This window comes from Papilio xuthus, unplaced genomic scaffold, assembly GCF_000836235.2.
Source record: "Papilio xuthus unplaced genomic scaffold, Pxut_1.1 DF827679.1, whole genome shotgun sequence".
In the NCBI taxonomy this organism is placed as follows: domain Eukaryota; kingdom Metazoa; phylum Arthropoda; class Insecta; order Lepidoptera; family Papilionidae; genus Papilio; species Papilio xuthus.
Window position 1 is genome coordinate 5,490,711 of NW_013530970.1, and position 22,630 is coordinate 5,513,340.

General features: G+C 35.3%; 3 protein-coding genes across 3 annotated transcripts; 2 read left to right on the forward strand and 1 right to left on the reverse strand.

Annotated features, from left to right (window-relative positions):
* Positions 1-769: 769 nt before the first annotated feature.
* LOC106118042 (collagenase-like) lies at positions 770-4,746 on the forward strand. The gene is made up of 8 exons (XM_013312600.1): positions 770-879; positions 1,173-1,227; positions 1,747-1,900; positions 2,533-2,699; positions 3,183-3,290; positions 3,459-3,607; positions 4,147-4,255; positions 4,507-4,746. The coding sequence occupies exons 1-8, from the start codon at positions 829-831 to the stop codon at positions 4,725-4,727; spliced, it is 1,014 nt and encodes a 337-aa protein (XP_013168054.1). The 5' UTR covers positions 770-828; the 3' UTR covers positions 4,728-4,746.
* Positions 4,747-5,723: 977 nt separating this feature from the next.
* Positions 5,724-9,387, forward strand: LOC106117697 (collagenase-like). The gene is made up of 8 exons (XM_013312101.1): positions 5,724-5,838; positions 6,236-6,290; positions 6,386-6,542; positions 6,849-7,015; positions 7,677-7,772; positions 8,131-8,273; positions 8,582-8,690; positions 9,214-9,387. The coding sequence occupies exons 1-8, from the start codon at positions 5,788-5,790 to the stop codon at positions 9,348-9,350; spliced, it is 915 nt and encodes a 304-aa protein (XP_013167555.1). The 5' UTR covers positions 5,724-5,787; the 3' UTR covers positions 9,351-9,387.
* Positions 9,388-9,728: 341 nt separating this feature from the next.
* Positions 9,729-12,816, reverse strand: LOC106117614 (hsp70-binding protein 1). The gene is given in 6 exon segments (NM_001312798.1): positions 9,729-10,172; positions 10,437-10,592; positions 11,244-11,462; positions 11,608-11,800; positions 12,167-12,247; positions 12,508-12,816. Coding segments are annotated over 6 exon segments (1,062 nt in total). The 5' UTR covers positions 12,622-12,816; the 3' UTR covers positions 9,729-9,873.
* Between the last annotated feature and the right edge of the window lie 9,814 nt (positions 12,817-22,630).

A 22,630-nucleotide genomic window follows, 5' to 3' on the forward strand; every position in this document is an offset into this window, starting at 1 on the left:
TGCAGCTGACTGTACTTTGGTGCTTATTTTTATCTTCGTTATACTTAGTTAAAATATGTGAATTTGTACAATACTTAGTGTCATATACTTAAAGTTATTTAAATCAAATACTTAGACTTAGTTCAATAAAACGATGTGATATTTTTGTATCTTAACAAATTTGTAAAAAAATGTACTTAGTTATATAAATTATATATTTTAAACGTGACTTTTATTTTATTAACAAACCAAGCCTATGCAAGTCATTAAGAAAATATCAAAATATATATACTAACTAAAGGTAAGTACACACTACATACGAGTCATAAAACTTCGCGTTGCCACCACATATATAAAAATATATTGCCATCGCACTCATTCTCTTTGAAAAAACTGAGATATAAAATTGTTTAATACAAGGCACAACAATCATGCTCCAATAACAGCGTTAGTGTAGGGCCAAATAGGGCGATTGCCCAGTGCTCTAGGCTTAATAAAGGGGCGCCTGCGGTGCTCTTTAAGATACACTATATTTGTAGATTTCCTCCAACACCAAATAAGGGGGCGATACGAAAATTTCGCCCAGGCCGCCGGAAATGCTAAAACCGTATCACGCCCAGTGTATTATCACCTTTACAATAAAACCTAATTAGGTTTCTAGGATTTAATCCTTTATTCTAATCGTTAATCTTTATCGTTTAATTCGTTTAGATTTAAGATAAATTCAATATCAATCATTAATTATCTAGTAATTCTTTATATCTAGGGAAGTTGGATAATTTACAGATAAGTGTGTCTATTTCAAGAGTTAATTAAATTATTGTTTTAATTAGTTTTTTAACGGCCAAGATGGCGGGCGCGTATTTCTTCGCTTTTCTCCTTATTTTGGGTATCGCTCAGGTAAATATATTATTAGAAACTTCTATTTTTATTAAAAAAAATAAATAAATAAACAAATTCGTTGTTGTCATTAAAATCATGAAACATTACGTAATAATTATTATGAATAGTTATATAATCTGCATAAAACGGAACGATTAATTTGGAAAAAATAGTAAACTTACCTAGCCTACTTCTTTTTTTTTAAACAATTATTGAAAATCACAAAGTTGACGGCAACACTACCTTTGCTTTTTTGACTTTTTTTTGGCCTTGAATCGTAACAACACAATATAACTTTATCATTCTTCCAGTGCGAGCCAATCGGTCGTCAGGACCCGCATGCTGAAATCGAAGATTTGCGCGCAGGTAAAATTGACTACCTATTTAAATATTAAATATACAACAAAGTATTGAGTTGCGACTGCGTTGAATCTCTAAATATTATTCAACTGACAGAGGCAATTTTTTTCTCGCGTATGTAAGTCTGTTTAGAGGTGAATTGGTACAAAATGGTGAAAGATGAAATTAAAAAAAAAATGAAAAGAAGTCAAGTCTCATTCGCCACAACTATTTTACTGCTTAATTTTTTTTAATGTTTTCGAGTATATCTTAAAATAAGAAAGTGATACTTACAGTTTAATTATTTAAAATAAAAAAGTTAAAAACCTTTGTTTTAAAACACAGACAATAGATGGCGCTATTTCATCTATAGTGCCTCAGTCGAATTTGCATAGCGTATGTTTTAAGTCACTGTTTTCTTTAACACATTTCTTGCCACTTTCATATTATATAAGACTCAGCGAACATGTCGGTGGCATTGAACGTGTTAAAATAAGTCCTCAATAGCGAAGAAACCTCCATGAAACTTTATTGATTGTATCACAGGTCAAAGGATTGTATATGGATGGGAGGCGGCGGAGGGTCAAATCCCCCACCAGATCAGTCTGCGTATGATACGTGAGGACGGCCAGGTCTCCTCATGCGGCGGCTCCCTCATCCACCACGAGTGGGTCCTCACTGCTGCCCACTGCCTTGCCAAGTTAGTAACATCAATAAGACTTTGATCATGTAATAATCAGATCTTTTCCTCCATACATGCTTAGTTCTACATTTGTTATTTAAGGTTTTTAAGCCCTATTAAATTATTCAAACTTTCGTGAGACATTATACTAACCTGATATATAAAAACGGCTAAACACTCACGTGTATACGTCCGGTGGCGGCACCGACTAGTTTCGAGCCCATCGGGGGCCCTCCATCAGGATGAGTGGTACTGGTATTATTTCGGCCCGTCGCTCACACCAGTACCCGTCGCTAAATCCAGTACCACTCATCCTGATGAAGGGCCCCCGATGGGCTCGAAACTAGTCGGTGCCGCCACCGGACGTATATACGTGAGTATTTAGCCGTGTTTATATATCAGTTTTCAAGCCCTAGTTTACATTTAATTCTTATTATATATATCAATCTAAAATATAAATACAGTTTGATTTGTTGACGATATAATGTTCAAATAATTATATTGAAAATCGTTTAAATGTCTTGTAGACAACATTTTTCGTAACTGTTATAACGTTTACGTAGTCGACTGTACATTTGCCACAATTTACATTTATTCGATTCCATTTAGGTATACTAGATACCTGTTTAATGATATGATTTTATACACAGCCGTATCACGTTCGTGGTCCGTCTTGGGCTGACCAATTTGACCCGGCCTGAATACATGGTGGAGACTTCCCGCAAGTTCATCCATCCCCAGTACAACGAGATCCAAGCTGGAGTGCAGACTGATGATATCGCTCTCCTTGGTCTTGAAAGCCCAATTCCTTATGGACGTAAGTATACTCAACATGAACCTCTGCTAACATATGTAACATAAGCAAGAAATTCTGCTGACATATCGTGTCAGAAAGTCATTTTGAATTCAAAATGGCGAAGCGACGACTATCCATACACTGAGGAATATGGGGGACATACGAAAATAGAACATTTCCCTCTCCTATGCGTCACCTTCTCTTTCAAATCTTTATCCTCTTTCTCTTCCTTTCCTAATGATAAACGGGTGCGAAGAGAAAGGGGACTTAAATATTTGATTCGGTTTTGACGCAGATCAATTGCGAAATAGGTTCATAATATTTAATTTATAAGTACGCTTTGGACAACATAAAGTATCAAAAGAGATTTTATATTCATTTTGTATAAGCTTTAGATTGCGAAAACATTTCAAATAAATATTGTTCACAACAAATTTCAAATAATTCGTAACTTCTATACTCCTGCAGGCCTCAATTTCAATCCCAATTGTTATATTTTTCCAGCTAACATCCAGCCATGCCGTCTACAGAACAGCGAAATGAAGAACTTCGACTACTCCGGCGTCAGGCTCACTGTCAGCGGATACGGACGTACCGATGATTTGTGGAACGGTAACATGCTCTTATATTTACAAATAAGAAATAATACATTTATGAAAATGAGGGTAATCGGGAAATTTCCGTTTTTAAACCAGCGCCATCTAACGCTATACAACGCTAAACTTGTATTTATTTTTGTGAGATTTGGTTAATAGCACTATTTTCTTTTTCTTGGTGTAGGTGGTGCGGCTTCAGAGATCTTGCTGTGGGTATACCAGCTCGGTGTCAGCAATGAGGAGTGCCTGCGTTGGTACCCCAACAGCCGTGTTATCAGGGAGCAGACCATCTGCGCCGCCGCATACAACCAGACCGGACAGTCATCTTGCCAGGTATATTGATAGAAATATTTTCATTTTTTATTTTCTGAATAAAAAATGATGCAGATCTGCGGTTCCTCTGGTATTGCTGATGTCCATGGGCGTCGTTGAACACTTCGGTGTTCCCGCTGCTCGTTTGCCCCCTTCTGTTATAAAAAAAAATATATATGGGAAAACAATCCAGTATTAATAGTACCTAAGTAACCTGCTTTCAATGCCACTATGACAACGTACAAATATGCACTCGCATGGCGAGTCGACAGTGTGATGTATAGACGAAAATTAATATAATTTTACAATAAACACTAACTTTCATGACATCCTTGCACCAAGATATATTTTAGTATGATAAATGAGTAATTGGTCACCTTAATTCGCCAAAATTTGCTATTTTGTTACATTTCTTTAAAAGGAACAGACGACAGGGAACGCAGAAAAAGGGAATATTTTTCTTTCATCCCTCTCTTCCCTTCCTTACAAGAAAACAGTAGGAAGGTGAGGAGGTCTAAAATTAGGTCCCATTTTTGTAAAATTTCTCTCTTTTTTTCCAGGGTGACAGCGGTGGTCCTCTGACCTTGGAAGATGTTGATGGAAAACCCACAATGGTGGGAGTGGTAAGCTTCGGTCACGCAGTCGGTTGCAACAGCCCTCACCCCTCAGGTATGACTAACACAACACAAGCCTGGTTATAAATTAAGACAAAAATTCTAACTCTATATGAATAGAGAAGACATTGAATCGTTATACTACAATAGCAAACATAGTTTTTTGTAACAAACGCATACGCAACCGTGTCTCCAACCTTGAATAATAATCTGGAATCGTAAATATCTTGACTCGTAACGACATTGAATCATAACGACTTTGAATAATAAGAAATCAACATTTGAAATTAATATCACTGTTTCCAGGTCTGGTGAGGCCCGGCCACTACCACGACTGGTTCCAAGAGGTCACCGGCATCTCCTTCGACTGGAAGAACGAGGACTTGGAAGCTGTCGAGCCGGACTCTTCTGAATCTGATTCTTCTGAATCCTCTGAGGAGAATGGTGAAGGTGATGGCGGTGAAGGAGATGGCGGTGAAGGAGATGGCGGAGAAGACGAGAGCAGAGTGAACTTTGTTGATATGTAAAAATACGTTGTTTGAATAAAGATACTACAACTTTAAATTGTTTATGGCTTTGGATTTCTAGTTGTTTTGCTATTATCAGTTACCTGGCTGACTAGTTTCAACGAACAGTCGATTCTACTGGGTATATAGACTTGAAACTTTTACCACATTCCTCACCTAAAAGTCTAATGTGGGGGTTCTAACTTATTAACATATTTCCCACTACGGATCAACATTTCATCCCTCCTTTCAACCCCTTACAATCCTTTTTCCGCATTAAAAAGTAGCCTATGATCTTTCCCAGGCTCTACATTATCTGTGTACCAAATTTCATTTAAATCAATCAAGAGCCAAGACAGACAGAATGAATTACTTTAACATTTATAATAAGTAAGGAAGGATTAGTGGCAAAAGATATAAAAACGTACATGTACGTGTGATCTCCTTTGTGTCATATCACTACCCTTCCTGTTTATTAATCTACATGAAATTCTCCTGATTAGAAACACATTTGGATAAGAATCAATATTAAAACCGAATAAATTGCGTCGCAAATAATGCGCGACTTTAAATGTATTTCCAAAGAAAAAAGTGATCATTGTGAGAAAATCTTAAAATGTAAATACGATCACGCTGACACACTACGTTAAACCAAAAAAATTTAATATTAGGGGGTTCAAAGACATCCTGCTTATTAACAATTATTTTTAATATAATAAAACTAGCTGTCGCCCGTAACTCCGTCCGTGAAGAATTAAGAAAATCTTCTACATTTATGTTCTACATTTATGTAAAATTTCAGCGAGAATAATGCAACCGTTCTGGAGATTCTAACAAACATACATCTAAACTTTCGCATTTATAATATTAGCAAGGTAAGTAAGAAACAAGATTAGTTTTTACCAATTGAGTAATTATCTTTTACTACCGTTAATCGTATTTATATTTCTTTGATTTTAGATAAAATCGCGTTAAATTACCAAGTAAAGTGTTCGTATCAACCGGAAATTGACTACTTTATTGATAGTGACTAGAAATATATAAATCACTTAGTAAAATTGTAATTAGTTGATCTGAAGAGATGATGGAGGCCATTTACTTCGTTTTTCTCCTTGTTTTCGGCCTAGCTCAGGTATGTATTATATTATATTAAGTTATGTTATGGAACTGCTACTAAAGAAAACAGGCGTGAAGTGGAAGCAATTCCGCGTTTCGTCTGATGACTGTGCGTCCCGGAGGCCTAATTTAGACCTCTTTCCCTTCCCACCCTTTTTCTTATAAGGAAAGGATGGGAAGTGGAAGTGGACCTTCCGGATGAGAGGATGCATGGAAAGGGAAAATATTTTCCTTCTCTGCATCCTCTCCTCCGTCGATTAAAGGTAGGCAACGCATATGCAATTGCGTATGTCTATGGGTAACGGTCACTTCGCTATTTCAGCGATTTCAGATGGCCGCTCGCTCGTTTGCCATCTTATGACATAAAAGAAAAAAGATTAAATCTAAATATTATATATAATATGTGTTTCTAGTGCGACCCCATACGTCGGACAGACCAGCGTGCTTTTATCGAAGATGTTCGCTCAGGTAAGTTTTCTAACCATATTTTTATATTTTGTTTTTAAATATTATTGTTGCTATACTGTTAAAATTTTCTTTATAATATCAATTTTATATCATAGCCAGCCAAAGGATTTCGTATGGTTGGGAAGCAGTAGACGGACAAATCCCCCACCAGATCAACTTGCGCACGATTCGTAGTGACGGCCAGGTCTCCTCCTGCGGCGGCTCAGTTATTCACCACGAGTGGGTCATCACCGCGGCTCACTGTCTTGCTAAGTTAGTAACTAGAAATAGACAAAGTACATAACATTCGACACATAACTAATGTACTTTTGTCCAATAAATTGCAAATCTAATCCTGCAACTTTATACGTCAAGTCGTAGAAAGAATGTATTAACGCCTACATTTAGAAGGTTCCTTTCAATTTGATCAGATAATCGTTATTTAGAATGATTTCTCACTCGGTGTGGATTGTGGGACCTTTTGGATAAACTATTTAGTTAACAAAACACTATCTAGGATTCTTAGTCACCTCACAGATCCGTACTATACTCATCTTTTTGCTTTCTTTTTTGATACAGACGCAATTCGTTTGTGGTCCGTCTTGGCTCGCTCGAACTTGCCCGACCAGAGTACATTGTGGAGTCAACCCGCAAGTTTATTCATCCTGATTATGATGAGGAGGACTACGAAGTTCAGCCTGATGATATCGGTCTAATTGGACTGGATAGACCCATACCTTACGGAAGTAAGTACACTTTATAACCTTATATTTAAATTCTTAATACCAACACAAAATTATCGCAATGTAACGCTTTCCAAAATGTTAATTTATCATTTTGCTAATCAGTTTTATCAATTGGGTTTTCTTAAAACTTTCCGGTTAATGATTGTCATTTTATCTTCAATTTTACTTAACGTGGGTTCCTCAGACTAAAATTCCCGTTTAAAACATAATGCTATCTTTTTTGTCAAACATGAAAGACAGAGATGACAGTATATTTTATCTAATTTGGTATTGGAAACCCACGGTTAGTATTTACTTTAAATGACCTTAAAATATTATTAATTTACTGTAAGGTAACGTAAATGAGCGTCGGTGGATCAGGGGTTAAGCACTTGACTTGCAATCTGCAGGTCCTGGGTTCGAATCCCGTGATGTACTAATGTGTTTTTCGATTTCCGGTTTACATATGTACATTTAACCGATGTTCTTACGGTGATGGAAAACATCGTGATGCTGCACATATCTGAGAAGAAATTCAATGATATGTGTGAAGTCAACCCGCACTTGGCCAGCGAGGTTGACTATGGCCTAGTCACCCGTGACTTAGCTGATGATGATGATTGTAACGTAAAGCTTTAACCTTGTTATATTCAAATTGTAATCACGATAACTATTTCGTCAGAGAACATCCAGCCATGCAGACTACAAAATAGCGAGATGAAGGACTTTGACTACACAGGTGTCAGGCTCACTGTCAGCGGCTACGGATTGACTGAACGTAAGAGTTATTTTACATCTATCTACACCGCGCCTGACCATCTTCACAATTCATATCATTTTAAACTTTTATGGAAGAATAAATTGTGACGTCGTACATTTAAATCGCTTTGTAAATAGCCGTAATAAATATATAAACAAAATATGCCGAAACACATTCACTGTGAGTTTCTGACATCAAAATCTATGCATAAAACATATCGTTATCCCTGTCATTATCTTTGATTAAACAGAGATAACGATATGTTTCTAAGGGAGATTATTTTCATGGAAAACCCACGATCGTGTCAAGCAGCGAATTCGCTTCTATTCTTGAAAATTTTCGTGGCATTTAACTTATTATAAAATACGGTTTGTAGATGATTCTACATCAGAGGTGCTACGATGGGTGTACCAGTACGGCATCAGCAATGAGGTGTGCGACAGCTGGTACCCAGGAGAGATCTCTCACCAGGTCATCTGCTCTATTGGATACAACGAGACGAATCAGTCTTCATGTGGGGTAATTTATTTATTTTTCTTTTCAAGTTATTGGATGATATGTTTCAACAATGGAAACCCATAGTTAAAATGTTTAATACAAAGGATGTTACAAAAATATTAAGTGTCGAACGAATGACTTTCTGATATAAGTCTTTTCAGATATTTTGCTGGCTCTGAAGTTCGCGCGAGTTGTTGCGCAGAAAACAATTTTAGGTGTAGCGGGGCGTAACGGGATGTGGGGGGAGGGTACTACGCAGCGCGCCGGTGACCTTAGGAAGTCAAGATATTTGAAAGGACTCTTTTTAAAAAGATCATGTTTGTTGGCAGGGTGATAGCGGCGGTCCACTTACCATGGTAGATGTCGACGGAAAACCCACAATGGTCGGCGTGGTGAGCTTCGGTCACTATTTAGGATGCCTCAGTGGTTATCCGTCAGGTGAGACACAATAACTCAAGCCGGTAACCCAGAGTGGTAGGCAGAAACAACCTAACCTAACCTAACGCACCCCTCTCCCTTCTACGTTTATATAATATCTTGTTCGCAAAGCCGTAGTCATAGAAAAATTGCACATAACGGATAAAACAAGTAAATATCAAAATATTTCCGGTATTAAATATTCTTGCATCAGTACTGTTAGGACGAAAATCCAACGCTGTGCCGGTGTTTAGGCGCAACACTAGCCTTATTAAAATGTTGACGTTTACGTCCCCTCACTAATAATTCTGACACTTGACTTTGTAACGAAAGCGCGCCATTCGCGCTAAAGGTTTCTAACTAATAATGTCTAAAAGTATAACATTAATAACACTTATTTGACAATATTATTTCGAACCTGGATGAGTGAGAGTCCAAGTACCGTGATATTTTTTTGCATATGAAGGTCTTCCTTCGGGATCGGAAAAGGACTGTAAAGTAATTTTCGTTAGCGCGTAGACAACAAATTCCACCTTTGTTCCAGGTTACGTACGTCCCGGCTACTACCATTCCTGGTATGAAGAGGTGACAGGTATTTCCTTCGATTGGAAGAATGAAGACCTGGCGCCTGCGCAGGATTCACAATTACAAGATGAGATTAGAGTGAACTTCGTTGAGTAAAAGTTTGTTTTTATATAAATAATTTTTATAAATGAAATTGTTTTTCTTTATCTCTCTTAGAATTTTATTTAGCAAATATTTTAGTGTCTGCGATCATAAAGATTGCAACAACAAAAAAAAAATATTAATTAATAGAAGTTCAATCAATACATCTTACTAATATTATAAATGTGAATGTTTAGATGTATGTTTGTTAGAAGGTATCTCCTGAACAGTTGAATAGCGCTCGATAAAATTTCGCATAGATTTAGAACATATAGGTTACTTATAACGTTTTTATTTATTTGCAACGAACGGAGTCGCGGGCGACAACTAGTGATAAAATAAAACACATTGCAATAAGCACATTGAGATAATTTTATTTTCTAAATATATAAATGCTTACATTAATATCAATATTAATCAACATTTACACATTAAACAAACTCGCCGCAAAATACAACACGTCCACACTTCTTTTCGAAACTTCTTCGAACACTCCCAAGTTTTGTCCATACATCCATCCATCCATCAATCCATGTATTTATCTATCTGCCTCCTCATCGTCAGCATCTTCAATTGTTGGAACGTCCTTTAAAATCTTCATAATATTCTTCAAAACTTTTCTCTCATCAGAATACTCCGCGTATTCAATCTCTTTGGTATTTTGTAGTTTTACCAGAACATTCTTCAGTTTGATGGTCGGGTCATTGACCTGGGGAGGGAGTTTCGGTCCTTGCAGTAGAGCATGCAGTGCGTGCAGGGTACAGGACGTGCTGCAGTCTATTCCCCTGTTAAGCGATTCCGCTATGTTACCAATTACGTTGTTCTCCAAAAAGATCTCTGTAATTACAAAAAAGACATACAATTTTGGTAACTGGACAAGTGACTTAAATAAAGAGATGGCTATCTCTTTCATTCATATACTAAAAAAATTTTTTTTATAGTGACGCTTTGAAATTCACTGTCGATTGTTTTCAGTCACAGTGCAAGCAACATCGAAAAAAAAATTCTTAAACTTTTTTCAATTAAATTAAATTAATATATTAGCTAGATATTAATTTTTTTTACCATATTTTGCAATAACTATAGAGATTATTTGCTGACCTTTGGCAGAGCGATGATTGATAGCGAGGAATGAGACGAGGAAGGCGGCCTTAGTGCGCACACGGATGTTGGAGTTGCGCACTAACTCAGAAAGCAATGGTCCTCCGCCGTTGGCGAACAGTTCGTCGCAAGCTGGACCGTAGCCGCGACACATGCCTGCAAGATAACATTAATTTTAATATAAATATAGATTTACAATACATTTAATGGCTGACCTAGATTGCAGTGCCTTTCCCTACATCCCTAAATTGATGTTATAAATACACTAAAGGCGACAACCCTGCTACTCCACCTTTAAATGTCACGGATATACAATGCCAACCCTAGTATAAGATAAATAATGCAATATTTCAGGTAACATGGTACGAGCCGCTGCGCAAAACAATATTTAAATTTACAGGACGCGGGGAATTGCGCAGCGCGGAGCTGACCTTGACCTGCCAACAAGGTTGACAAAGACAGCCACGTTTATAAAAAAAAATTGTGGTTAAAAAAAGTTGCTACTGCATACATCAGCTCCCAGTCAGACAGACATACATCATGTATTCGAAAAATGTCTTTTTAGATATTTTATTAAATTCAAAGAAACACTATTTGTGTTTGACTGTCGCCTTATGATACTTCCACAATAAAACATACAACCTTATCAAAATGAATTGAGATGCTTAAAATTAATAGTTTCATTCCAAGCTATATAATCAAGAAAAACAAATTTACATAAAGAACAAAGCAACATATTTTACTATTACACAATCCATTCATAGATTTGGCTGTATAAAGAATTTAAAAAAAAACAAAGCAACTTACAAGAGATAGCATAGAGACAGGTGACAAGGAAGTTGCCCTCTTCGGTGTTAGCCAGCTGCACCACCACTTGCATCAGATTGGCGTCTAGCGCGCGCGCTTGCCCGTACGGGTTGTTCTGGCACATCTCCGCAAGGATGCTGACTGCCTCAATTCGCACCGTCGCATTCTGACTGCTCAGGCAGACAGGAAATATTGAGAACCCTCCTATCTTGTGGAAATCTGTAAAAAAAGAAATACTTAATTGTGTTGTAACTTAATTTTAAAGATTATTGTTATAAAATCTTAATTCAAGTAGAAGGAATTATTGCACAGGTGATCTGGCTCAATTACCCAATATGTCCAACTACTTTATATGAACACTTACCATTAGCCACATCAATGTCGCAGATAAACTCCTGAATGTTGAAGAAAGCTGCCGCAACATCATCAGGTGGATCCTGATCCATCTGAATACTGTTAATCTTCTCCGGATCGGACAGTATTTTGACAGCATCCTTCAACAACTTAGGTACATCTACTGACATGCTGTTTAAAGCTTCCTCCAAAAATGCCCTCCTCTGAAAATGTGAATATTTAAAATACAATTTTTTCTTAATTGTAGAGTGGTTTTGAATGACGTAACATTTTGTTTTGTAGTGGAGCCCAGATAAGCCAGAATCCAAAGGACTGTGATACTTTTCTTGCTTATGGAAATATCCATCAACACTGAACAAGGATTCTCTTTTAACCAGATTAAGCTGTATATCTTGCCTATGAGTTTACACTGCTAAAACAACTATGTAAAAACATATAGTTACATTTATCTGTTTCAAAGAGAAAGATGGTAACATATTTGATGTTTAGACAGTGGCAATCCATGATCAGAAACATCCTATCTTATGTAAAGTTCAAATGAAAATAAGCATGTATTCATTGTAAATTACCTCTTCATCCATTCTCCTGAACCCAGATGTTCCGGGAGCATCTTCACGTTTTGTAGCCTCCATAGCAAAACGTAGCAGGCCCTAAAAAGTTTTATGAGTTATTTACTACACTTATTAGCACTTAGCAAGTTAACATATTAATTCTTAGTAAAATATTTAAAAAACGTTGGCCTGCAGTCTAACTACACCAAAGAAAAATACGAATCGACTGACACCTATCTTTTAAAATCTTTTCAATTGTTTTGGTTACAGGAACATACATACAGACAAACAAAAATATATAAAAAACATACGCACAAATTTTCATTTTATATTTTCTAAGGTATTAATATGAATTTTACCTGCAAGTTAATCGGTTGCCGAGGCTGAATGGGAACAGTCTCCACATTTTCATCATCCCTGTCGGGGTAAGTCAGAGCTCCTGCCACCTCGTTCCCTGAATTATTCGCCTCCATTATCTTGTAATTTTTAAGATAAATCCGTGAAACACAAGACGTCTGATCCACACTACTGCATGAATACAAAAACACTGTATGACTTCACTCAAACTGAAACTCCCGAGCTCTAATTTAAATTTTCACGTGAATAATAAATCAAATTTATTCATCGATTAGTCAATTTCTAGAACCATCCCCAACCAGAAGAAAAATTTAAACATGAATACGAAATAACGTGACGAACAGAATATTTTTGCGTGTTTGTGAAACTATGACACTGACAGTTGTCATTTCTGACATTGACAACTTTTTTGTGTGAAAAGGCAAACACTTGTATGATCAGAAAGAAATTTAATTCGTCACATTATCACACTAATTATTTCGCATTTTGTATTTTTTCTTAGCGAAAGCACTTGCTATTTCAAAAATATATATAGTTTTAAAGGGATGATGATCGTTTACTAGCGTAGAAAAATGCTTAAGTTTTACCATGGTGTTATATAAAACGTATTCAATAAAATTGCGACTGTTACTGACTATTGTCTGAAATTATCTAAAAGGCACAGTCCTGTGGAGTACTAACGGATGTACATCCGTCACATGAGGCTGTAATATACGCTGAGACTGCTAGTTATTATCAACAGTGGTGACACCATACAATTCTCAAATAACTTGGTCGTTCAATCATTAAAAAATATGCCACGATCCAACCACAGACGACAGAAGCAATCCTCATTTGCTTTTTATACACTAATGTTAATGCTACAATTCATAAGCAAATATAATTAAATTTATGCGATTAGTTTGAGCTTAGTTTGCGTTTTGGCAGGTAATAGATGCAGCTTATTCTCTAATAATTAGAGTCTAATGGAATAACAAAGTACGAGCTACAAAATCAAAACATTTAAAACTTAGAGTGAAGTAACAATAGACTAGCGGCATTTAAAACAATTTATAGAATAACAATGTAAAATAACAAAGTATCCTTCATATTGATGGATGTATGAAAATATGAACAGCACAACAACATTATCTTACTGATAAAGATATCTTATCAATAGCGATAGCTGAGATGTAAGAGTAAAAACATGTGTTATATTTTCATACGCGGTTGCAAATCTACGCTTTATTTAATTCATAGTTGATACTTAGTGAAAGAAATCATCATCAGAAGAGGGTATAAGTACAAACAAATATTTTGGCGGTAAGTAATGGCCAGTGTTCTAAAAATTGTAACGAATATAGATAATTAATCCAAATTATTATTTATTATATAAATATAAACATGGGTACGATATATATTCTGACTGATTGATAGCTGTAGCAATATTTAGTAATAGTTCGGTTTTAATATTTGCTAAAAAATGTCGCTTTAAATTCAGATTTCTTTTTATATTGCGAAATCATATATTAAAAAATAAGAATCTATATTAACAAAACTTAAATTGGTTTGGACATTGTCTTTCAGATTTAATATACTTTTTATAATGTGTGAAGTAATACTATTATGTTGTGGCTGTGCGTCGTACATTTTCTTTTTCAAACTGTCAAAGTGACCGCAACATTTCGCGCCATTCCAGCGATGCCCCCACGTCAGGATATTGTGGTTCACCCGCAAAAGATCCAGATGGAGTCAAGGCGGCCCCCTGCGCCGCCTCCGCCGCCGCCCGGTCGCCTGCAGCGCCCTCCTCACGACCACCCCGCTACCTACATACACAGACCTCAAACTAATAGATTAAATAGCAACACCACGGCTACACATTGAACACATTTTTATGCATTATAACAAATGTTTTTTTTTAATTGTAATTGTTCCTCGAGAAAGCGTAGACATTTTATTACTAAAAACATTTGACACACATACAAGTTTGTAAGATGGAAGATATATTATTATTTATCTACAAAATTATATAATGTCGATTTTACAAATATAAAACTACGGACACTACTAGTCTTAAGTGTAAGTTACTTATAAGTTTAAGTATTTTTAATAATATTGGAATTATGAACATTAACTTGTAGCCTTGTTGTAGCAATGTTGTAGATTTAGCGTGCATATTATAAGTAAACAAATATTATAACATTGATTTATGTACTTGATGTATTTATTTTAACTTTATTTAAATAGTAATTAAACTATAATAAAAATTTGTTATTCATTGATTTCCTTATTTCCATAAATTAAAACTAGACAAATCCTTAACAATTCTTACTAGTAGATAGTTATTTTAATATTTCTCTTGATCCGGTTAGAAATATAAAACCCCTCTTGATTGTATACTCGCTCACAAGGTAATAGTACTTTTGCTTTTGCCTTTTAGGTATTCAATTGCTCGGAAAAGAAAATATTTTTACTTTGCTAGTTCACCAAGAATTATTTTTCACATTAGTTCATAGATGTCGCTGTAGTCAACATTAAAAATTGCATGTTTGAAAGTCGATTGTTTGCGCTGGTGTTTGCCATCTTCTTCAATAAAACTACTAACTCTCGCCCATGACTTCGTCAGCGTGGAATAAAGTCCAGGCTATAAGTCCAGGCTATGTTCTACATCTATAAAAATTTTAGAGAGTTCTATCAAGCCGTTCCGAAGATATGAAGTAACAAAAATCCATTGAATTCACCTTCTCTATTTAAACCTGGGATCTAAAAAATATTTCTGCTAGAAATAAAAAAAACACATCGACTAGTGTGCAATTTAATTTTAAATGTTCGATTTAAAATTTAACTTTTTTACATATGAATCATTTCTAAAAAAGACGCCATAAAAGCAAGAATTTAATGAGAAATGCAAGAACTAAAACAACACCTGATGAGGGCTTCAGAGTCGAATTTACTTACGACAGCCTTATTTGCGGTAACCTGTAAGTTTAATGTAAAAGATATTTTGTCAAATTAATATAAAAGTAAATTTGAGGTAAAAGAGAATTTACCTTTATAATTAAAGTGGTTTGATATTTTACTTGTAAAAACAAAAGCAAGTATAAGAGCAAAACACTACGAGTGAACCTGTTTCTTATAACTTAACATAATGGAAAGAAAATATTCGTAAACAAGACAATTATGGATAGGTATTTCAGTATATTCTGTTCGTGTAGGTACGGCATAAATAATGATAAAGTAATTGCTCTAAAATATAACAAAGGCGTTGGAAAATTTTAATTGCTTTTATTAATGATAAATGTGTGCGCGTTTTAATTGATAAATACTTACGTTTGGTGAAGTTAAAGCAAGAAGCAAGAACGTTTCATCTTAAAAATATTTCAAATCGATCTTTCCGTTCAGTAGAAAACATCAATAAATAACATTTTTTACCTAATGCCTAGATATTATAAATGTTATGTAAAAGGAAAACGTGTCAAACGCCGGCAAGAATGTAATGGAGCTATAGTGTAGTGTTGTCCGCAGGTGTCATTATTCCCTTCAATAATTGATTGGCAACAAAAGGTAAAAATAAACATGGCCGCGCGGGATGGCAACGCGCGCTAGCGGCAACCTGCACGGAGAGGCAACGTCGCGCTATCGATCGGCACGCGGCTAGGGACGCTCCCAAACAACTCGGAATACGCACTACGCTAGATATACCTATTCTATACGTACTTTCCTATCTAACGACATTTATGACGCATTTAATGTTGTTCTTCGTAGAATCAATCAATTACCAGATTAACTCTCTAACGATGTTATTAAAATATGTACTAAATCAGAGGAAATATCAGGTTTTATTAACAGTAAAGGTTAGGTAGAATATTCTTTACATAAATTAATATTCAGTCGTTTCCTTCTTTTATGATTGATGAAAAGTCATTAATTTTGACAAAGGATTACCTAGGCAGAGGTATAAATAATATGTATATTACACGTGCCTACCATTGTGTTTTGAAATTGAATCACCGTTTTGTTTTACATTTATTATATATTCAGTCTAGTAAACTTTTTAAACTAATTGCCTTGTGTAAGTTATAGTCATGTTGATATCTGGATCTTGTGATTAGAAATAGAATACCAATAAGGACGAGCAAAATTTTCCAATGTTTTTGAAAAATAGCATTAATTTGATATTCAAATTCAAGCAATTCAATATCAATCATATAATATGTAATTTTAGTGGTCACACATTTTTAAATAGATAAATAATAAAACTTAGAACTTGCTCATATTGTTAAAATTTAAGAGTTACCAAAAATATGTTACGTCCTAGACTCGAAAAAACTGTACTTAGCTACCTAAATGCTAATCATTTTATACCACTATGTTAAAACGTCGACAGTAAAAACTTGTGCGAGTAAGTAAACAACCAAAAAATGGACTTTGTACGTGTACGGCCCAGATACCAGTCTATCCGCCAAGGTTACATCGGGTCGCTGCTCGGCTGCCATCACAAACATTCACTAAAATTAGACATTGATGTAATGATAGATGGGAAGCCCTGTATTATATTTATTGGAATTATTGCTAACAAATGGCACTGAATATGAGCAAAGGGAAACTATAATGGGTTTTTCAAACTTTAAAATACAAGTTTAAGTTTTTACCTATGATAAAGTCCTTTACACGCTAGATGTTAGTGGTTAAAATAAATGTTATGACCGGTTTAGTATCACTAGTTATGCATAGATGAAATCTAAACTGAATAATTATACATGAAAGATAAAGTGTTTCCCACAATACGAGGGATTAAATCATGTCGACGTCTGACACCGCATTGTTAAGTGTCGGCCATTGTTTGTAGGGATTCATTGCGCGAGTGTACTATATCAGCTTTCATACAATGCTACGCTCTTTTATGCAATCTTTCATAAATGTAAGGTGCCAGTACTCAGCTGTATTAACTGCTTGTTGAATGCAGAATTCACAAAACATTCTGCCAATGAGGTGGCATACTGGCCAGAACATTTGTCTTTTAGTGATAAAAATTTAGGTGCAAAAGAATAGACAACAGAATCGCGCGGGAACAACGAAAGAAACACGTTTTAGTTCCCGTGCTGCTATTTTTAATTTATACACTGCTGTTATAGCTTTGAAACGTATAACGGAGTTGTACTGTGCCGACCCTTTATAGGCGAAAGCGCAGGATGATGGCGAAGAAGATAGGTTTTCAACTTATGATGTGATTTATGTAACGTAGTATTGGATGGATAGATATGAAGCAAGAGAATTTTGAAAACATTTTTGTTTGGGCATGTTATCGAACATGATTGATATCAATTTTAGTGCATCAGTTTACACTTGAGGCCTATAAACTATAAATACAGACAAGTAAACAAGAAATATTAATTATTATTACTCAACAATGACGATAAATATTAGCAATTAGTGGAATTATACCAAAGGTTTTGATTGATGAAGTTTGTAGCCTTGGTAAAGTCGTGTCGAACCTTTTACGTCTTGACAATAATATTGTGTAACTTGACAAACTGCTTTCATAAGCTTGTAAATTGTACACGTGTATGAGTTTGTGCTTATTTTAAACTATAATAAACAGCGTGGTACTTTGTAAAATAAATTTAATTGTATATTGTGATTATTCAAAAAGAGATCCTTCCCATCTCGGTAACAGATAAGCAATCTTTTGAAAATAAATTTGTGTTATTAAAACCTAATTTGTAATATTAAAATTAATAAATTATTATCTTCTTAGTAACTTTTTTCCTACTGTTACTGCAGTTCATAAAATAAAACAAAAAGTCATACAAAATTCAACAAATAACTCTATTTGGTCTATGTGAGTACATCACTAATTTACGATTTCGACCTTGAATTTCTATTCGCTTACGACGCAGAGGCAAGTAGTAGGCGATCAACGTCTGCATCTAACATCGCATTTACAGGGATATAAATGTGATTATGTTATTTTCTCGAAGAATCAACAAATGGAGGTCCGGGTGAAGTAACCGTTGTAACGCAGTCAATCGACCAGCCATGCGGGATGCTAGCTATACACGCATAACTAAAATAGTATACAGGTTGTGTACGTTGCTATACGGTAACAATATATAAAATGGTATTCGGGACAATTTCGAGAAAATATGCCAACGAGTAAAATCTAGATTGATTGAATTTTGAAATTGATTATTAAACACATAAATAAAATTATCTATATAACTGTGAGATGAAGTGTTTCCTACAAGTTTGACGTGTAATGAGAATTTTCAAATGTACATAGGAAAAGACTTTAACCTTGTGACGACACTGGGGAAATTTATCATTATGAAGTTACGGATTAGTGTCGATCTGCAATTACAGATGATTCAGTCGAAGTATGTAAATATTTGCAATAGGTTGTTCGATTCTTCTGTGTGTTTAGACCTCCATCATGTAATATAAAAGAAGAAAGGAATTGTAACGCCTCGTATCATATTAAATAAATTATTTAGTTTTTCTTATTATCATTCAGATTTTTTTGTTATAATAATGAGTAGTGTTTCAAAGTTTATTGACAACGTTAAACATTGTTAAAATATAATATTTGAAGTGTTGTTTAACACAAGTAATAAATAATTTATTTACTTTTTTTCCTAAGATATGGTATCCCTATTAGGAGGCACGGCGGGAAGCGACGTTGCCGCTCTTCCGCGATCCGTTCGAGCGCCACAACGCGGCCAGCGCGGCACGGCGCGGCTCGCTCACGGCATTTCATTCGGCATTCGCTGCGCAGATCCGCAGCGGAGTTGAAGCAGCCGGCTCGCCGTATTTTCTCCGCTTGCCCGCTCGGCTCATCTTTCACGCGAACTAAACATCGTGGAAGCGAATGAAATAGGCTTACGAAAACTGACACTTAAATTTAATAAATAAATAATTTATGATCCCTAACTTAGGTAGGCTTTTCCTACTCAGTGGGGGCGAGACAATATCATTTTTAAGTAATTATTCAATGCGTATTGATCGGATTAATAATACATTCAAATCGCATCTTATGCATCATACTAATAATAGAATAAAAAGACGCTAACGCGCCTCATAGTTACATGTATAAATGTTTAAAACCTCTTTATGGCTGACCAGGAGCCATTTGATGACTTACCGTTGTTTAGACTACAGCAGTCAGTCACAGATCTGTCTGTTGAGATTAGGTAGAACCGCCAATAACGCGATCGGCAATAAAGCCGTATTATTGCCAGAAACCAAAGAATAGGTACCAATCTAAGATTCATGAATATATGAAATTTGGATCATCCAACCGGTTAACTTTCATACAAGTACTACTTATACGCAATAAACAATATAACAGAACCTTTAAGTCGCGCCAAAGAAACTTTGTTGGAAAGGAATCCGAGTCGGGCTTCCAAGAAGACATTTTATCGCGAGGTTCGAATTGGTAGTGCGAGTCCATTGTGTTGTGTTGTGCCAGCCGCGATGGTTGCCAAAAGGCGGCAGCGGCAGAACAGCTTTGTTAAATTGATTTTAGAATTCAACACTTCCAATTTTTATTTTAGATTGTGATTATTTCGAAAGTATATCAAATAATGGCGTTAACCAGTTTAAATTGCAGTAGTTAGTTTTTGTTATGCACCTCCATTAAAATATAAAATTTCGTTGTTGGTTTTCAGTGCTGGTCATATAAGAATAATTGTACTCATTGGAGTAGAAAGATGTTACGAATTTCCATTTGAAACACATCTCTCGCTTTTATCTATGTATCTTAATATATTGTTTTATTATGTGTAACCTACCTGTTTTTAAGAGTCAAAGCAGAGAAGGTAAATACAGTTTGTCGTAACTTAGGATTAAAATGTAGACACCTAAATTTCTATCACAATCAATACGTTTAAAAGTGTACATTATAAATATACCCAGGACATAGCAAATATATAGTATATCAGTGAGCTGGGCCCAAGGCCGTGGTAATTTCGTCCGGGGCGGGCCCTGAAGGTCGTTCCACCCTCTACTCCCCAACAATTCTCCCGACGCGTCGGAGTTCGCAGTTTCACCGCAGAGTTAACGTTACATTTCCCTTTTTATTATTATTAGCATATAGGCGTTGTGAGGGTTTATATAAAATTTTAAATTATATTACGTTGTTATATTTTGCATCATTTTATAATTAGTATTTTATCTTTCAACAAAAGTGTGTTAAATATTATCGTATACTAAAAACTAAATTATATATACTTATTTAAAATATCGTTTTTTTATTAATTAATTAACACGTGAAATTAAAATGTGCAGAACATTCCTCGTATTCTTGTAGGATATCAAGTAACAATTTTCCTAGAAATGTAAATCGTATTGAGGATTTGGTTAGGAAATCCGTTGCCAAAAGTATAGGTTGGAGCACGTTTCAATGTATAGAACATGTATTTTGAAATTATACATTCAACAATAGGTATTAAGAGGATTTATGTAGACTTCGTTTCGACGTTTCATAATTATAAAGTTGTAACAAGACATTCGCTGGTAATTTTTGGGATATCTTAATATTTTCATTATTCATAATTCTTTCTTTTAAACTTTGGTACAAAATGTCAGAAATTTTATTTATATTCTGATTTGAAGAAGTACATCATGAGGCCAAATATTACTAGCGGTCGCCAGCGACTCCGTCCGCGCGGAATTAAAAAAACAATTTGTAGCTTATATGTTCTTCCAGAACATGTTCCGTTCCGGAGATACCTTCAAACAAACATTTATAATATTAGTAAGATATAGTCTGTGGCGTATTAATTAGTTTTTTTAAATAGGTTATTTTATATTCTGGCTGGAAATATATTTTTTGTTAATACCAGTATTAGAATCGCAACATTTACATTGGGGGTGGGCGGTACTTTAGGAATTTGGCTTTTAATTACATAGCCTACGTAGACGGTACATCAAATAGTACATCAGAAGATTAAGTGTCGCAATTAATTCCTGTCACCGCCAACCGAATGTACTACTAAAATTAGGATCACGCTGTTATGACGTCACCTTCTAAGAAACTGGGGTACGGGTCTCCCACGCGACTGCTGTTTTGCGAATATTTTATATACATAGTATCAAGTAACTGTTTGATTTATAGATGTTTCTATAGGAATAATTGAAATGAAATGATGGTATAACGTTAAGCTTGTATACTGATTTAATTTACCCATAAAATAGATGTTATTTATACTATGGGTACTTCGTTTCGTCAGAATTGAAATTTTGGTTGTTTCGTGTTAGTTATGTCATCATCATCAGCTCACTATACGTATATACTATACTGAGGGGCTCGGAGCCTACTCTAAGTTAAGGATGATTAGGACGTAGTCAACCACGCTGGCCAAGTGCGGGTTGGTTGACTTCACACATATCTTTGAATTTCTTCTCAGATATGTGCAGCATCACGATGTTTTCCTTATAAATGTATACATGTAAAATCGGAAATCGAAAAAACACATTGGTACATGGCGGGATTCGAACCCAGGACCTGCAGGTTGCAAGCCAAGTGCTTGACCCCTGAGCCAGTTATTTAAGTGTTGCCGTCCAATTACAACATGGTCTTCAAGAGTAGAGTGATTAGGCATAGTACATCACCGCGTGATCAAGCGCTATTTTACTTAAGAAACATTTGGTTGTTTGTTTGCATTAAATATGCTCCAAAACTATTGAACCGATATGAAAAATTCTTTTACTGTTGTGAAGCTACACACCCCGGGTGACATAGACTAGGATATTGCTAGATTTTTTTTGGTTCAACGCCGACGAAGTCACGGGCACTGATATTCAGTGAAAAACAAAATAAAACAGTTTTATCGTAAAACTAGCTGTTGCCCGCGACTTCGTCCGCGCGGCATTGAAAATAGATGTTGGCCGATTCTCAGACCTACTCAATATGCTCACAAAATTTCATGACAATCGGTCAAGCCGTTTCGGAGCAGTATGGGAACGAAAATTGTGACACGAGAATTTTATATATAAGATAAAAATATAAAATGTGTTCACAAGAAACATTCGTTTCGTGATATACATTTTGTAAAAGTAAAGTAAAAAAGTATTTTGATAATAAAAAAAAATGATATGGACTTTAGTAATTAAACGAGTAATGTGAAACATTCGAATGGAGGTCTG

What these genes read in the sequence shown, in the direction of transcription:
- LOC106117697 (XM_013312101.1), top strand. Translation starts at nt 5,788, where the DNA reads ATGATGGAGGCCATTTACTTCGTTTTTCTCCTTGTTTTCGGCCTAGCT. An exon ending in TAGACCCATACCTTACGGAA is followed by an intron (nt 7,016 to 7,676) that starts GTAAGTACACTT and finishes CTATTTCGTCAG; the next exon opens with AGAACATCCAGCCATGCAGA. An exon ending in CCTCAGTGGTTATCCGTCAG is followed by an intron (nt 8,691 to 9,213) that starts GTGAGACACAAT and finishes CCTTTGTTCCAG; the next exon opens with GTTACGTACGTCCCGGCTAC.
- LOC106118042 (XM_013312600.1), top strand. Translation starts at nt 829, where the DNA reads ATGGCGGGCGCGTATTTCTTCGCTTTTCTCCTTATTTTGGGTATCGCT. An exon ending in TACCGATGATTTGTGGAACG is followed by an intron (nt 3,291 to 3,458) that starts GTAACATGCTCT and finishes TTCTTGGTGTAG; the next exon opens with GTGGTGCGGCTTCAGAGATC. An exon ending in CAACAGCCCTCACCCCTCAG is followed by an intron (nt 4,256 to 4,506) that starts GTATGACTAACA and finishes CACTGTTTCCAG; the next exon opens with GTCTGGTGAGGCCCGGCCAC.